A 15722-nucleotide genomic window follows, 5' to 3' on the forward strand; every position below is an offset into this window, starting at 1 on the left:
TTTGGAAATGTTCTTGCTGAATCTCCCTGTCTTCAGGCAAATACTACACTGCAGACTTTGTAGAAGCTTAGCTCTGGGAGATGGAATTTCTCATTTGACTTGCTTGCCCTGTACATGTATTTCTAATGCATTAGTGAGTGATGTTGAGGAAAATATGCTTTATTAATCTCCCTAATGACAGTATACCTAAGTCTCAGAGAAGAGTTTTCACAAGGAGAATCCTACTCATTGTTCAGTGTGAACTACACTTAGTACTAGTGGTTTCCAACTTCTTTTGGTTGTAGGCCAGTAAAGACTTTTTTTTTTTAATGAATGTGGAGATCCCTGGTGAATTTATTCTTGCTAGAGATAGCCTTGTTTCCCTTAGTTATCATTTGTGCATCCCTTAGAAGTAGCCCCTTATACCTGGTTTTGAGAACTACCTCATGAAAGGCTATCAAGAAATAATCTGAGATAATTATGAGTCTTGCTTTTGTTTTTTGTGTGCTTCTGTTTTCTTCTCTCCCTTACCTTGCTGCTATTGTCAGAATCTTTGCAGTTTTGTGCTGTTCACTCATGTTTCTTAAGGCTGGATTAAATTCTCTTATACTTCCCTTTGACTCTGTTTCACAGCCTTTTCCCCTCTTCCTTCTTCCCTGTACAGTGTCCCTGCTCACCACAGCACACTATTGTGATGAGAAGCACACTGGCAGAAAAGTGACACTTGTTAAACTCTCCGGTTGAAATCCTGGGCTCATTGAAATTGGCGGCAAAATTCCCATTGACTTCAGTGTGGCCCTTTAGCTTTGAAGTCTTCAGTGCTTCTGAGAGCCAGCACTTCTGTAAGCTCAGCTTTGCTCCAGGCACTCTGCATCAGAAGTTAGAGCAGAAAGAATGGTGTCACAGGGCAACTGGCCTGGGAAGGAATTTCTTGGCTGTCAGGTATTGCATTAGCTTTGCTTCTGAGGGTGTTTTGTTACAAATTTATCTAAGACCCAGAGTTATTTTGGCTCTGAGATTGAGCAAGGTTTGCATCCCATTTTATATTTTTAGTCTTCTTTCCATTTGACTTTTGATTGCTTTAAGTCAAATCACTCAATAATGCAGAATCCCCTGTCCAACTGTGCTTGTTTGTTTTGTGAGCCTGTTTACTTTATGGCTTACTTTTCATTTCTTGGTCGAAGCCTCACAGGACTTTTAATTGGATTGTTTAAAACATTTCATTATATTTCATTACCTACATTCACCCTGTTCTTCATATGGTAATATCATTATTTACTTTTTAATGCTGGCAGTTTTTCTGAACATGTCAAGACAAATGTTAAGAAAAGTGTCATGATTTTGTGCTGTTTTTATGACAAAACCAGAGTGAAATGGAAACATACGGAGACAGAAGTGGGCTAGTTATGTCTGTGTTGAGAGGGAGGAAAGGTTTCAAGATGATGCAGTGTCGTAAGGCAAATCACACTTGAAAATTTTCTCAGAAGTATAATTAGCCATCAGATACACTGTTTGCTTAAAATACTTCCCCAAAATCCTGGAGTTTTCAGATGTGTGAACACTCTGTGACAGAAATGGCTGTTTTGAGGAGACCTGCCTAGTTAGCTCTCTGTATCCATCTGGTTCTTCCTCAACCACATGAAACAGCAGGCTGAAGCTGAGCTAACCAGTGTGATCATTGGTTTGGGGATGGGAGGGTGGGTCACTCTGCCACCTTAGCAGTCTAATAAGGGAATCTAGGAGCACTGCACTGATAAACCATCTTTTCCTATGTAACTGCAACATGGGGCTGAGTGGATGTTGACTCTGACCACCACAAACTGAGAAGTCTGCAGGAAGTTCTTCTTAAGATGTTACCCGTCTTCTTGTTCTGATGAAGCTTATTTTCTGTCACCTGGTTGCTTTTTGACGCTTTCCTTTGAACATAGCATTGCGTAGTTACAAATTAGTGGTTATGGAGGTGAGGAGTGCAATGTTGGAGCCCTATAACAGTCTTTCCTTTTGTGGGGATCAGGGTGGGGAGTGCGGGGGCTGGTGTTGGCAAGTGCAGGCTTGTAGTTGGGATGCCTGTGATAGGAGCACACTTTGCTTTCTGCAGCGCCAACAGGTCGTGGCCAGTCAGGCTGAAGCTGCCCCAGCAGTGCCACAGCATGCCTGCTGCAGGAGTGAATCCCTTTTTATTTCATTCTGTGGCTTGTTGAAGACAGCATGGCTGCTTATTCACAGCTGCTGGCTCAAAAGTTGCCGAACATTCTGCTCATTTTAGAGCTGGATACCTTTGCCAAGGCAGAGTAAAATTACAGCTATGACAGAGCTGTCTCTAGCTGATAGAATAACAAGCACCTGTGCTGAACAGGGGAGCTGCCACCAGAATTCCAGTTTGGGTCTTATTTCGTCTTTTGGGTTATTTTTTTAAACACTTACATAAAGAGTCATCTCCTTAGAATTTCCTTTTGCAGCTGGTCATGGTGGAATCACGCCTTGATTTCTGCCATAAGGAATTTATAGAATGTTTTAGGATTAGTCAGAGCTTCCAATAATTAAAAAAAACAAAACCAAAAAACTTTAGAACAAAAATGGATCTTCCTTATGCTGCTGTTTTACAACTCAGAGCTCCTGAAGCTTTTATTGCAGCCAAAGTGGAGATGAAAGTAGGTAACACCTTTTAGCGTTATGTCTCCAGTGCAGGTGGAGTGCCAGGACCTGTAGTGGAGTTAGCTGGAAGTTATCCTGTCAGGATTCATGCCCTTAGCCACCCCCTTCCCTGCCATGAAACCAAACTCCTGTCTTGCAGTGGGCTGGGTTAGTGCACTGTTGGTACAGTGACCTTGTTACACGCTGTGCTCCATGGTTACCCTGAAGCTGTGAATCGCAGAGTGTAAATATCAAATGTCAATGTCTCTATTTTTCTCTCTTGGTCACTCTCTTTGCAGGTGTTCAGAACGGACCTGATCACTGCCATGAAGTTACATGACTCCTTCCAGCTGAATCCTGATGAATACTATGTCCTGGCAGATCCCTGGAGGCAGGAGTGGGAAAAGGGAGTTCAGGTGCCAGTTAGCCCAGGGACCATCCCAGAACCAGTAGCCAGGTACAGTTTGGAGGAATGTGAACAAATACGTACACGTTTATGCTAGCATCTTATGCCCTACATTGCCTTGACTTCCTGAGTGTCTAGGAAGGTCTTGGTTCTTGGAGAGAAAGAGCAACCTGCCTCAGCTTTTTGAATGGTCAGAGAAGTCAAGAGTCAGACCTGTTCTGCCTGTGTGAAATACAAATGTCAGAGAACTGATTTTGGCATTACGTTAGCATGGAGTGTGATGACAGAACCTTAAAAATATCTTCTGTTTTTAAGCCCAGACTTCAGCTCACTCATCGTTGCTGGAAGAGCCCTTGTGTGGTGCTCTGTTTTCTTAGTTCCAAGCCATAGGTTGCTTTCAAATGGTACATATGGACAAACCAAGCTTAAAGGCTAGAGAAAATACAGCATTTATTTTGTTTTCCTGTTTTTTTGGGTTTTTTTTATCTCGTTTACTAACCTAGGAAATGGATTGTTGTACAACATTTCGTCTGTTTTAAGAACCATCCAGATGCGCATGAAGCTAAATAATGCGAGCTATCCTAGCTCTTATCCAAGAAACCCTTATTTTCCTTACCTTGTTTGCTACACTTAGATACTGTTTGCTGTTTCAAATTAAACAGTGCAGTTGTAAGGGTGGGAGTGTGCTGCAGCCTATTTTATGCTTAATTGGGATGGAGTTGGAGAATGTAAGAACACAGATTTTTGCCATTTAATCATACTAGATCTCTTTGAGGAAGTCCAGGCTGGCCCATAAGGCATTACCAAATGACCCACCAGTGCTGGTGGGACCAGAACAGCCTGATATATAGCAAAAAATTTGTGATGATGCTACACTGCTTTTGTTAGGTTTGCATTTGTCAGCTTGGATTAGAGGGGCTACAGGAATATTTGTTAGTGTTGTTTGTGTTCTGTGCAGCAACCTGCAGACCTCTATGCAGCCCCACTAGGTCTGTACAATGAGGAACTTGCCTGTTCATCAGGTAAACCCTGTACTTCCTTATTCTGAAGGATTGGACCTGGAGCTCCAAGGAGAACCAGCATTTTCCCCTCTGCTCTGCAGTTTAGAACATGGGAACATACCATTTCCCTGTTCCACCTTGACCTCACCCAGTCCCTGCAGAGATGCACACTCATGTTACATGTACTCACATTGCCTACTGATTTCTCTTTCAAGCATCTCCCAAGGGTGTGGAGGGATGAGAGACCTGTGGACTTGAACAGAGGGAAACCTCCCAGGGGATTCCCGCTCTGTATGTCAGGGAGGTGGTTTGGTGACTATATCAGATTCAGGTACTTACTTGGGAGAGAGCTTTGCTCTGCCAAAGGCCAACAGATATATTGCTCCAAATTAAGATGTTAAAGGATAGGGAGAGGAGGCACCTGCAGTTCTAGGTATCAGCACAGCAGGCACTGCTCCTGTTTTAGCTGCTGAACTAGTTGCTGTAGTCCTGCTGCTGAGCACCTGCTTGTCAGAATGGCCCTCTGATGCCTGATTATTGTCCTCTTTGCTCCTGATCACAAGACTCAGAGAGTCCTGCCATGGTGGTGCTGGAGTACAGGAGCTGTTCTGTGCCTAACTTTGGGAGGGAAGGGGGTGTTCTGTACGTTGAATAAGCAATAGACAAATCATACCTGGTGTAAGACAGAAGCCAAGACTATACGAGTAACTGATGCTACTGAGATACATAGCAGCAAATAAAAGGTTTGGCCTTGTAGTGACTGGTAGGCGCAGATTGGGGGAAAGGATTGAGGCCGTTTGGAGATTCACTGGAAGCGTGTGGTCGGATAGATAATTCAGTCGAATGGTTTTCAGTATGTAGTAAGGGTTGGTTTTTTTTTTTTTTACTTCTTTCTCTCATGGAAATAATGCCAGGAAAGGGGTTTGTTTTGAGGTCAGAACAGCTGCGCTTGTTTCTTCTGTGACACTACCATGATATTTAGACAGCATGTGTAGGGTGTTACCCAGAGGTTATGATTTCCACATGGAGAGATACTCAGGAAGGAATTTACAATATGGAAGATTTGGAGAGCAGTGCCCAGTTGAAAGTAAATTCTCTGTGAAGATGCAGTAGTCTGTGACATTTTAATACTGTGTGGTGTGACCAGAAACAGTTCAGGGAGTGCAGTTAGGCTGGCAAGGTCATTCATATTTGTATTTTTTCACAGCACTTCAAAAGCCCCAAATTCATCATTTGGCTCTTGCTTACCATTTCTGTTCATTGTCTGAAATAAGCTAGAGAGAGAAGTTTTAGTGCTGTGCAGAAGACTGAAATAGGTAGAGGATTTACTGATATCTGTTTGTGCAAATACAGTAGTGGCAGATAAGGGTCTTCTGCTAGGAGAAGGAGTTAACACAGTGGACCTCAGATGGGGGAAATATCCTGCTTATTGTGGAGCTTAGATTGTTTCCAGCGTACAGTTGCAGCCCCACAGTGGTACAGTCTCCTCCCTTGTAGCCTTAGCACAACAAAAAATCACGTCCACTGGTACTGCAGGAGGCAGACATTTGGCAGCATGGCCTGTTGCTCGTGGAGGTACCAGGGTTATGTCATGAAGGGCGTTTCATCCAAACTGAATTTCAGTGCATGTTGTTAACTAAGAGAAAGTGCAATGTCTTCTACTGAGACAGTTGGAGTATTACTTTTTTTCTTGAATCTTCTTGTTCTCAGTGTTGTAGTTAAACAGATTGATTTAAAAAAAGACTTAAACCAGAGTTTAACATCTGTGTGTATGGCAGCCATCAGTGTGTAAATACAGCATTCCTACTTTAGCTTTGAACAAGTGTGAATTTCAGATAAGAGTAAGCACAGCTCTGTCCTCTAATACTTAATTTTATTTAGAATGCTGGTAATGAATTGGATTTCTAGACAACTCCAGTTCTTGTAATGCCACCAATCTGTTATGGAAGTGCATGGTACTGTTTTCTGATCTCAGTGGTGCCAGATGATTGCTGGGATGTCTAACCATCTGGCTGCTCTGATGGTTGTTAGTCACTTAGACTGAGGCATTTTGAATTCTCTAGAAACAAGCCTCTCAGCAACCCAGCACACCTCATGTCTGCTTGTCTGTTTCAGGATTGTGTCCGAGACAAAAGCTGTCACATTTACACGTCCCAGGAAGTACATTGTTTCCTCGGGTTCGGAGCCTCCAGAGCTGGGCTATGTTGACATTCGAACCTTGGCGGACAGTACGTGTCGCTATGATCTCAATGATGTGGATGTAGAATGGTTGCAACTTGCCAATGAAGAATTCAAAGAAATGGGTGAGCAACGAATGTTTTGTTGCCTTCTTTTTGCTTTTTGTTTTTAAAGCTGGCAATCTTAAGAATAATTTTAGGGAGGGCAGCAGTAGCAAGAGATGGTAGAGGTATGAGAAAATAATAATCATATGAGCCACAGGAAACTAGACCTGATGTGATTAAGCCCTAAGATATATGCTGTGTTGTATCTGCTTAGACGTGGTCTTAATCTGGCCCTGTGTTGTTTTTTTTTCATTCTGCTGCTTTCCCTTTTACAAAAGAATTCTGACAAAGTTCCCATTTTGCCATCCAAGTTCTCAAAGAGAACATCAGATAGACCATTCTGGTAGTTTTTCCAGGTAGTCTTGCTTATTTGTTTTTATCTTCAGCACAAATCTGTATCATCTTTTTAGCTAGTGGTGTTCAGTGTGAAGAAGGCAAGATGATGAGTCTTGAGAGTTTTAGAGAACCTACACCACCTGAATGGTACAGGGAATGAGACAGTAAGGAATTCCTGAGTGACTTATTGGAGGAAAGTGCCAAACCTCACTGTCACCGTGTGCTCTAGTTCCAAAGCAGGAAAAGGAGCTGTCACAAGGGGAACAGCTGTTCCATTTTCTACAGAGTGGGTTGTGCGTGGGACAAGACAGGGGAGAGGGGCAAGAACAGGAACATTTCTTTGGTAAGGTGTGTGCTTCATGAGAGGATTTCAGTGGAAATAAATAGGATGTAAGTCAGCCCAGAACTTTCACCAGATTGTTTGGATAAGGGAAAAGATGCTGTCCCAGATGGAAGAGGTTGAGACATGTTAGTGAACGCTGCTGGTTTTTGTTTTGGCATTGTGGCAGTTCCCTGCTTTGGGTTGCAGTTTAGTCAAACATGTTTCACCTGGCTGTAGCCCATACGTGGCATGGCTGAAAAACTGGTCAACCACAAAGTGACCATTTACAGTTATTTCTCCTTATTAAACCCACACATAAAAGAAACAGATGACTGAGTCTGGACCTAGTCTCTTAACCAGGTCTTTTTTGCAGATCTCACATCAATCCTGCTCAGGTTTAGTGTAGGGCTTAGAGGATTTCAGTTACGATTCCAGTTTAGCTTACCTTTCCAGCTGTCTTCAGGAAAACAGCAGCAGCAAGATCCCTTAGCTTTCCTCAAAGCTTGTTTGATATCCATCTATCCAGTCTGCCTGTCTTTTGCCAAAAGCAGAGGAGAGCTCCCACAGTGTTACACTGGGGTATGAGCAGCACAAGAGGGGCTGTTCTTCGAGCAGATTTGTACCTCTGCAAGAAGCCTTGTGGTAGCCATTCTGCTACACTAGCATAACCTTTTAAAGTACATGCTGCATATAACACATTGACCACATGAGCTTTGGCCACATGAGTTTTCTGCCTACAGCGGTAAGCAGAATCTCTGTATTCTTCACATCACTTGACCTTGCTTCCACTGGGCATACATCTTCCTTTTTCACCTTCTATCCAAGAGAAGACTCCTGCTCAGCCAAGCCAGCCTTCTGCCTCGCCTGCTTGACTTCCGACATTTGGGAATTGCTGTTCTGGTGCCCTTAGGAAGTGATGTTTAAATTGTGACCAGCACTGATGGACCCCAGCACATGCAAAATCATTTTCCCAGGGGACCTTACCTACTGATTCCCTGAGCAGCCTAAAGTCTGTTCTCCTCATGTACAGAGTTGAGATTTTGGTGGCACTTTTCCCCCTGTGAACACCGATTTTAAACTCAGTTGCCCATGGTTGCTGTGGCCACCAATCTCCACTTTGCTCACAAGGTCTGCTCTGTTGACAAGCAGCAGATCAAGGAGAGTGTCTTTCTGAGTTGGCCCCCTTAGGACCTGTTCCATAAAATTGTCATCCAGGTTTTTTTTGAATCTTCTGTCCTGGGTTGTACCAGCTGTGCGATGCTCCCAGTTAACTTCTGGTAAGTTGAAGTCCCCCATAAGGACAAGGGCAGTTGAGTTGGAAGTGTCCCTTAGTACCTCAGAGAATAATTTGTTGGTGTCATCGTCCTGGCTGGGAGGTCTGTACCAGACTCCCATGATGACATCTGCATTATTTGTTTTCCCCTTGATTCTTACCCAGAGGCTCTCAATTGTGCCATTGCCAACTGTGGGCTCCATGCCTTCTAACCCTTCTACATTCTAACCCTTATATTACATACAGTGCCAAGCCCTTACTTCTTCTGCCCTGCCTGTTCCTTCTAAAGAGCCTGTAACTCCAGTCGCAGGATTCATCCCACCAGGTTTCAGTCATGTCAGTGCTGTCAAATCTCTGGGACTGGGCCAAAGCTTCGAGCTCCTCTTGTTTGTTCCTCATGCTGTATGCATTAGTGTAGAAACATTTCAGGAGTGGTACATTGTAGCCAATACCTGCTGAGGCAGATTGAGGGATCCCTTTAGTGCTCCTTTCCTCAAGTTTCAGCACACCGTCCTATTGCTCATCACTGGCAGGGCTGGTTTTGTCCCTTTCCCCCTTCCAAGCTAGTTCAAAGCTCTGTCAACAAGCCCTGCTAGCTCCTGTGCTAGAACTCTTTTTCCCTTCTGAGATAGGTGCATCCTGTCCAGGTGTCAGTAAACCAGATGTTGAATAGATCATCCCATGGTCAAAAGCCCAAAGTTTTTCCCATTACACCAACCTCGGAGCCACTCATTGACCTGATGGATCTGCCTATTCCTATCAATATTGCTCCTTGTTACCAGAAGAATGAGGAAATCACTACCTGTGCTCCTTATTCCTCTACCAATTGTCCCAGTGCCCTGAAGTCTCTTTTCATCACCCTGAAACTTTTCTTTGTTATTTTGTCGCTGCCATCTTGAACAACCCACAGTGGATGGTAATCAGAGGGCCTTATAAGACTGGAGAGTTTTCTAGTAATGTCTCTTACCCGAGCCCCTGGGCAACAGCAGATTTCCCTCTGAGTTGGCTCCAGTCTGCATATTGGGCCCTCCATTCACCTCAGAATGGAGTCTCCTACAACTACCCTTCTTTATCTCTTAACAGAGGAGGTCTTGATGCAGGGTACAGGTGGTGTTGCTTTAGGAGGCCCATTACCCCAAGAAGGACCTTTGCCCACCTCATCAGTTGTCTGGCCTTCTAGTTCCAGGGCCTCATATGTGTTGTAGAAGATTCCAGTCCTACTTGTCAAATTCTGAGAAGGAAGAGGAACTTACTTCCTGTTCCTGCAGTGACCAGCTTCCAGTCTTCATCTTTAACAGACCCTTGATTAACAGTCTGTTGACTAAGTACTCTGCAGAGTTCTGAGTCTACCTGCTTCTCCACTACAACAGAGGTTCAAGACTCCTGTTATGATCCGGTTATTAAACTTATTAGAAATGCCTCTGCCTGAATCACCATTCCATGGAACCCTGCGGCATCCCGTCAGTCCAGTCCTTCTGGTCTTCTTGGTGGTGAAGGTCCTCCAAAACATAGAGTTCAGTGGATAAATATATGTTCAGGAGATGCCCAGGCACCTGCCCTGGGGGTGGGGGGGAAGCTTTGCAGTCTCTTGCAACAGGCTCTGGATTTGTTGCCTCACTTGAATCCTGTGTAGTCCTTTGGTGGTAGAAGGCCTCAGGAATGAGTTGGGGGGACACTTTGGGGGTCTTTGATGGTTTATGATCCCTTCTCAGCTGCCTCTCATGTGAATGTCCTGTGTGTACCTGGCCTTCACAGAGGTTGAGGAGGGGGTTACTCCTTTGGTTCGGTGTGGAGAGCTTTCACCATCACACCCCCAAAACCCTTTACCTCTACCACCCCCTGGGCCTTGTTTACTTCTCCTCACAGCTGAGATGATTAGACAATAGTCTTGTCTCAAGTCTCCCTTCACAGTCCAAATTCCAATCAGGGTTCAGTGGTCCTGGACAGGCAGTTGCTTCCTTGTAGTTCTTTCTGTTATTTGACAATGTTTAAGACACTAATAACATTTCAGTCCATCACAACTCCCAAGAGTCTTGAAACTGTAGCATCTCTGAAAATAACCAGTCAATCTATTTCTCATTTGCTCGAATCCTACATAGCCTGTTCACTTCCTCCTGTATCTCCTTCACCTGGCAACACAGCTCTTCAACCACGGCACACCTTCTGCAAATGAACTGTTTGTTGGCCCCAGTCTCACAAAGAGAGGCACTCCTCTGCCAGGCACTCCTGGCAGCCTTTGTCCTGGAGAGCTGCATCTGCTGGAGGCCTCCTCTGGCTGGAGGCTTCCAAAAATGGGTGGTTCAGTGACTCCTGCACCTACAGGGGATCGAACTTTATGGCCTGTCAATGCCATAACTGAGGAAGGTTAAACTGGTGTGCTAATAAGGTTGGATCTGAAAGGATCTCTTTACTCTTCCTTACTAGCTACTGAGTCTGTTTGCTGCCTTTAAATCTCCCTCAGATGCTCTCAGTACTGCCTGCTCCTCTCCAGGCTGGCTGCTGAGGCTTTCTGTGTACTGATGAGGATTGGGGCTGCTGCTCAGGTGTCCCTGAGCTCAGGGACCACCTCATACACCTCGATCTCACTCCCAGTGCTTACCTCAGTTGCTGCCAAAAGCTTAGAAAGCCATAGCATTTATGAGGCTAGAGTTCAGTTGCAAACTGCTGTAAAACCTGCCATCATCTGCTTTGCTAGTGCAGTAGTTCTGGCATGCAGGGCAAAATTCACTCTCTTTTTATCAGCAGGATTTTGGATGTTCCCTCTTGCTACCTTTCAGCTGCTCAGTTCGGGTAGTATGGGATGCACTGATCTCTGCCACCTGTCAGTAAGGAAAGCTAGAAGTACTTTTGTGGAGTGTTTGTCTTCTGATTAGGGGGAGCTAGAGAGGTTTTTAATAAAAAAACCTTTGTTTTGTGGAATTTGTGGCTCAGTTATTCACAGAGAGAGCCGAAAGGAGGTTTTGCTAAACACCCATTGTGAAGTTGCTGTCTCCTATATGTCTGTCCTGGTTTAAGCTAGGATAGAGTTAATTTCTGCTGCGGTTTGGATTTGGAATGAGGATGGTGTTGATAACACACTGACATTTTGGTTGTTGCTAGATCACGTTTATGCTAAGTCGAGGACTTTTTTCTTGTCTCATGCTCTGCCAGTAGGAAGGTTTGCAAAAGAAACTGTGAGGGAGTACCTCTGAGACAGGTGACCCAAACTGACCAAAGGGGTATTCCACACCACAGAACATCATGCCCAGTATATAAACTAGGGGGAGTAACCAAGAAGGGGGGCTGATTTGGATTCGGGAAGGGGGTCTGGCATCAGTCGGTGGGTGGTGAGCAATTGTATTGTGCATCACTTGTTTTTCCCTTTTTATTATAATTATTATCATTTGCCATTATTACTGTATTTTACTTTATTGTCAATTATTAAACTGTTCTTATCTCAACCTGCAAGTTTTACTTTGATTCTCCTTCCCATTGCACTGTTGTGGGAGGGAAGAGAGCAGGGTTGAGCAAGTGGCTGTGTGGTGCTTCATTTCCAGCTGGGCTTAAACCACAACAGTGTTACAGTAAACATTCTATGGGAGTTAGACTAAAAGCAGGATATCCCAAGCCTACGTTTCACTGTAGTGATTTAAGTCTATGGAAATTCTTGTGCTAAACCAACCTTGCAAAATGAAGGTGATTCTTTGCAGTAGCAGAACTTGCTTGGTTTCACAGGTGTTTGTGTTGCACGATTTTGTGGGAAAGATTCGTGTAGTACCAATTTGGAAGCATTACAGCCAGCTTCTTGTCACAGCAAGTGGGAGATGGAAGCCAGAAGCACTGTGCTCTTTTTTGATACTTTTCTTGCAATTTCTGTGATAGATATTTTTTCCAGGTATATAATAGTCATTTAATATAGTGAATGATAGACTACCATGACATAATGAGCTCTATGTCATGATTAATTTTCTGATGGATTCTGTTGGAAAAGAGCAAATTCCAGATTTGATGTTGCATTTATTTCAGCTGTGGTTTTCACTTTTTAAAACAAGTTAATTTACTGGTGTAGTAGGGTCTGATGGAGACCTTAGTTGGGGTTGCACCCTGTTGGGTTGGAACTTGCGATAAACCAACAACTGATGTTAGAAACTGCAAGTTTGCACCAAGTATCATAGCAGATTTTGGTATCTTTGGATTTTGCCCCATCACTTTCAGTTCAAAACTGTTTCAAATCTTTCACCAAAGAGTCAACATCTGGGTGGCAGAATTGGAGCAAAAGCCATAGATGGTGCTGTCCCAGAAGGAAAATGAGAACAAAATCAGGAAGCCAAAATCAGTTTATGGAAGATTTTGTCAGAATTTTGAAAGATTTGGATACTCCACTTTTGTTAGTTTAATACAGTTAGAAAACAACTTTGACTTTTTTTTATAATTTCCCTGATTTATGCTGGAATAGGCATGATTTTCTAGGAATGAAATGTGTACATGTGGGGGTTGGCTGTATCCACTCAGCTACTAAAAAAGAAAGTGGAGTTGTGTGTGGCGATGGCTATCACTCTTTCCTTTAATAAACAACTCTTGTCTTCCAGGGATGCCTGAGCTGGATGAGTACACGATGGAAAGGGTCATGGAGGAGTTTGAACAGCGCTGCTACGACAACATGAATCATGCTATCGAGACAGAAGAAGGACTCGGGATTGAATATGATGAAGATGTTGTCTGTGATGTCTGTCAGTCTCCAGATGGAGAAGATGGCAATGAAATGGTGTTCTGTGACAAATGCAATATTTGTGTGCACCAGGTATGGCAGCCCAAGCACAGCAGGGGGATGTAGGGTGGTGACAGAAACTTTTTCAAACCACTGAAGATAACAGGTTAGATTTTTTTTTCAGTGACAGTTAAGTTGTTGCAGGGTTCACCATTGAGCAATGGGATGAATTCAGAAATTATGTAAATAAGAAGGAGTAATTCTAGAAATGTTATGCTAAGAAGGTTAAAAGTGGTATTGTGCATGTGTGGAGGAAGCTGTAAGGTGACGAATTGCCCTCCCCAAAACATACATTGTGCATTGTTGTACATTCTCACCTGGCCACGTTTTTTCCTGTATTTTCCTCTCCTTGTGCAGTTCTGGGCCTAACACACCTTTAGGATCAGCAGCTTAGGCTCAGCAGGGAGGGAAAAAAAGGCAGTCAGTAGGTACACAGGATTTATTACAGATAATTTCATAGAGAACCTACTGAGCCAACCTAAGGAAGCACCACTATGTGATGCCTTTTTGTGGCAGTTTTCTTAAATGAAAGAAGAGATACAGTTTTAGCATATCTGTTTCCATGGATGCCTCTTACTGTGGCAGATGCTTTCCTATCAGCCTGTCCCTCCTTCCCAGCTTTAACAAATTTGTGTTGTCATTCTGTGTTCGGAAAACTGTTGTCTGGTGAGCAGGAAACACATTTTCTTGCATGTTCATTACTTAAATGCATTTGTACTAATGATAAAGAACCAAACCTAGAAGACCTTTGTAAGGTACAAATGGCTACCCTATGAGGTATGCAGAGTAAAGCAGAAGTTTTTAGACCTGTAGTGGTTTTCTGATCACATCAAACCTGAAACTTAAGTGCACTAAAACTGACAGTAATTTGGATAGAAGTCTCCATAAAGATGCAATCTTCTGAAAAGTGTGTTCTCAATCGCTTTTCTGCACTTTTCCCTCTGAATACAAAAATTTTGAGAGTCGTGAGAGGCTATGTGTAAACAGCTAAGAAGTACCAGAAATGAATGTTTTTTCTTCTGGTTTTTTTTTTTCTCTGTGCTGTATGTGGGAATGCAGGCATGTTATGGGATCCTCAAGGTGCCAGAAGGCAGCTGGCTCTGCAGGACCTGCGCACTGGGTGTCCAGCCCAAGTGCCTCCTGTGTCCCAAGAAGGGCGGTGCCATGAAGCCAACCCGGAGTGGCACCAAGTGGGTGCATGTTAGCTGTGCTCTGTGGATTCCAGAGGTATGTGCCGATCCTCTGGGGGTTTGAGGCTGTGGCGATTCTGGGAGTTGCTTCAATGTGTGTAGTATAGATTTAGCGGGACTTAGGAAGGCAGTATAAAAGAATTTTGGTTAAATATAGAGTCAGTCAGGATGATGCTTCATCAGTAAAGAAAGTAATTACATTTCCTTTGTCAGCCAAAATTAGGCTTTGGAAAATGAGACCTTTTCTGCTGGCAAAGCTCATTTAACAAGGACACAAGGTATGGTTTCATTTTGTAAATGGAACTGTAGAAGTGAATCAGGAAGGTTTGGATGTGACAGTGAAAATTCCTGCAGGTTCTTATAATCAAAGTATTCATCTTGCATGATAATCTTAAATTCATGGGCTTCACCTTGAAACTGGTTTGTTCATGAAGTGAGAAACTGATTTTTTTTAAAAAAAGAATTTTAATTCCTTATAAACTGAGAAATTTGGAACACACTAAGTTTGCATATGCACACAGTGAATTTGATTTCTTTGATAAAATTGTTTCTCTTTCCAGTTAACAGTGTATAGTCACTGGTTTTTTAACCTTTTTTCTCTTAGGTGAGCATTGGAAGTCCAGAAAAAATGGAGCCCATCACAAAAGTTTCGCACATTCCCAGTAGTAGATGGGCACTTGTGTGCAGTCTTTGTAATGAAAAAGTTGGAGCTTCTATACAGGTAATTTAATCATACAAATACACTGTGGGGTTTTTTAAGTTTTTAGTAGATAACAAAATGTATTCCTGGTTGTTACTATGGACTTAAGTGCACACAAAGGGCTTTGGAGTGTTAGCTTGTTTTTACTTTCTAGTAAAATTTTAATAATAATAACCAGGTCATCCCATAAGAGTTCCTAATTTGTTGATAGGCTGATACTTTTATTACTATGCTGAAATAAAACTTCAATGTTGTTGAGGGAAAAAAATATATTTCTGTGATGTACCACATGGGAAAATGAAGCTTGAATACTAAAACCTATCTTCCTGTCCCTATTTAGTGACTTCTAAACTGTTGAATACCAACAGCTCACATTCTTGAGTCAGTGCCTGTTTGTCTCATGGCCTACCTTTTAAGTTCTCTCTGCAGTTTCAGTTGGATTTGGGTTCAGCTTTTCTGACCATAGCCTCTGAATTGTCACTGTTAAATAACTGAACTGATCGCACCAGAGCATTTCAGACTGGGCAGTGTCATTTCATGTGCATAGTTGCATTGGGTTGTTGCCATTAAAGCACCTGCAGATCCTTTACAGTGGAAAATCACTCAGAAATGGTAAATTTTAAAATCTAGAAAGATGGAGAAAACACATTTCCAAGTCTCAGATTTTTGTAAGAGGGGGTATTTAGTTTCCTGAGACACTGGACAAAACTTTGATCTCCTTTATTTGAGAATAAATGATGAGGGAGTGTAAGGACAGGTGACCCTTTGGGCAATGTTGTGATTGTGTAGAAGAAGATAGTAAGATGTAGCTTAGTTGTTGTGGTGATGCTCTTTATCCTCAAAGCACCTCCA

At 43.0% G+C, this 15722-nt stretch overlaps 1 protein-coding gene across 8 annotated transcripts in view; it reads left to right on the forward strand.

Moving 5' to 3' along the window:
• The window catches only part of JADE1 (jade family PHD finger 1), a 56999-nt gene that overhangs the window by 32826 nt on the left and 8451 nt on the right, over positions 1-15722 (forward strand). For all 8 annotated transcript variants that reach the window (XM_017829918.1, XM_017829922.1, XM_017829921.1 and 5 more), the window contains 5 exons: positions 2913-3070; positions 6136-6323; positions 12802-13013; positions 14040-14207; positions 14775-14891. In XM_017829918.1, coding sequence (XP_017685407.1) covers positions 2913-3070; positions 6136-6323; positions 12802-13013; positions 14040-14207; positions 14775-14891 — 843 coding nt within the window. The remainder of the gene's footprint in view (positions 1-2912; positions 3071-6135; positions 6324-12801; positions 13014-14039; positions 14208-14774; positions 14892-15722) is intronic.

The sequence above is a fragment of the Lepidothrix coronata genome, unplaced genomic scaffold, assembly GCF_001604755.1.
Source record: "Lepidothrix coronata isolate B3197 unplaced genomic scaffold, Lepidothrix_coronata-1.0 Scaffold171, whole genome shotgun sequence".
In the NCBI taxonomy this organism is placed as follows: domain Eukaryota; kingdom Metazoa; phylum Chordata; class Aves; order Passeriformes; family Pipridae; genus Lepidothrix; species Lepidothrix coronata.